Source organism: Gadus macrocephalus, chromosome 4, assembly GCF_031168955.1.
Source record: "Gadus macrocephalus chromosome 4, ASM3116895v1".
Lineage (NCBI taxonomy): Eukaryota > Metazoa > Chordata > Actinopteri > Gadiformes > Gadidae > Gadus > Gadus macrocephalus.
In genome coordinates, this window is record NC_082385.1 from 24599233 (window position 1) to 24599944 (window position 712).

Below are 712 nucleotides of genomic sequence, written 5' to 3' on the forward strand. Positions count from 1 at the left end.
TAATAATAATGTAAAATAAAGTAGGTGATAAGTTGAAAAAAATAAGACAGTGGCAATAAGTAATAGCACTGGTGTATTACTTACCCTGTAAGCAAACTTCATTTTTATAAAGCAGTTCCTATACCTTTATACACGCATTTAGAGTAAGCTGGCAATATTTCCTAATACAATTGAATGAAGAACATGGGAAGTGTATTCTTTACTCTTCCATAAGCACATCGGATGCAGCCGACTCCAGTCCCACACGTGTCCAGGTTGACAGTGTTGACTTCCGGAGGCAGAGATCCACACAACCGCCCTCTGGTGGCGGGGAGGGAGACAACCTCTGGACCGCCCTCTGGTGGCGCGGAATGAGAGGAATGAGCGGAATGAGCCCTCTACCAGAGGAGAATGGGCACTCGCGGGTTAGGCCCAATCCCGTTTCTTTGCTCACTGTCTCAACCCTACATCTCAACCCTAACCCTCATTGCTCATGCTCATTGCTACCCCTCATTGCTACCCTAACCGATCCCCTACCAAATGGGACAACCCTACCCTGTGACGTCATCATGGCCTCCCTGTGCCCCCTAGCAGATAACCAGACCCCTGGTAATGTTACAAGAGACAGACTGGCTGCCATTGTCTCGGGCAACGAGCAAGACCCATTGTAAAGATGTTTAACCTGAAATGGTATTTATATTTTGTAATTGGCACGGCCTGGCGAGACTGGCCA

At 47.5% G+C, this 712-nt stretch overlaps 1 protein-coding gene across 1 annotated transcript in view; it reads right to left on the reverse strand.

Moving 5' to 3' along the window:
- pwp2h (PWP2 small subunit processome component) overlaps positions 1-273 on the reverse strand; it is a 26807-nt gene extending 26534 nt beyond the window's left edge. Inside the window, exon 1 of the mRNA XM_060050746.1 lies at positions 85-273. Within this exon, the coding sequence (XP_059906729.1) occupies positions 85-102 (18 nt within the window). The 5' untranslated portion in view covers positions 103-273. The remainder of the gene's footprint in view (positions 1-84) is intronic.
- Positions 274-712: the final 439 nt, after the last annotated feature.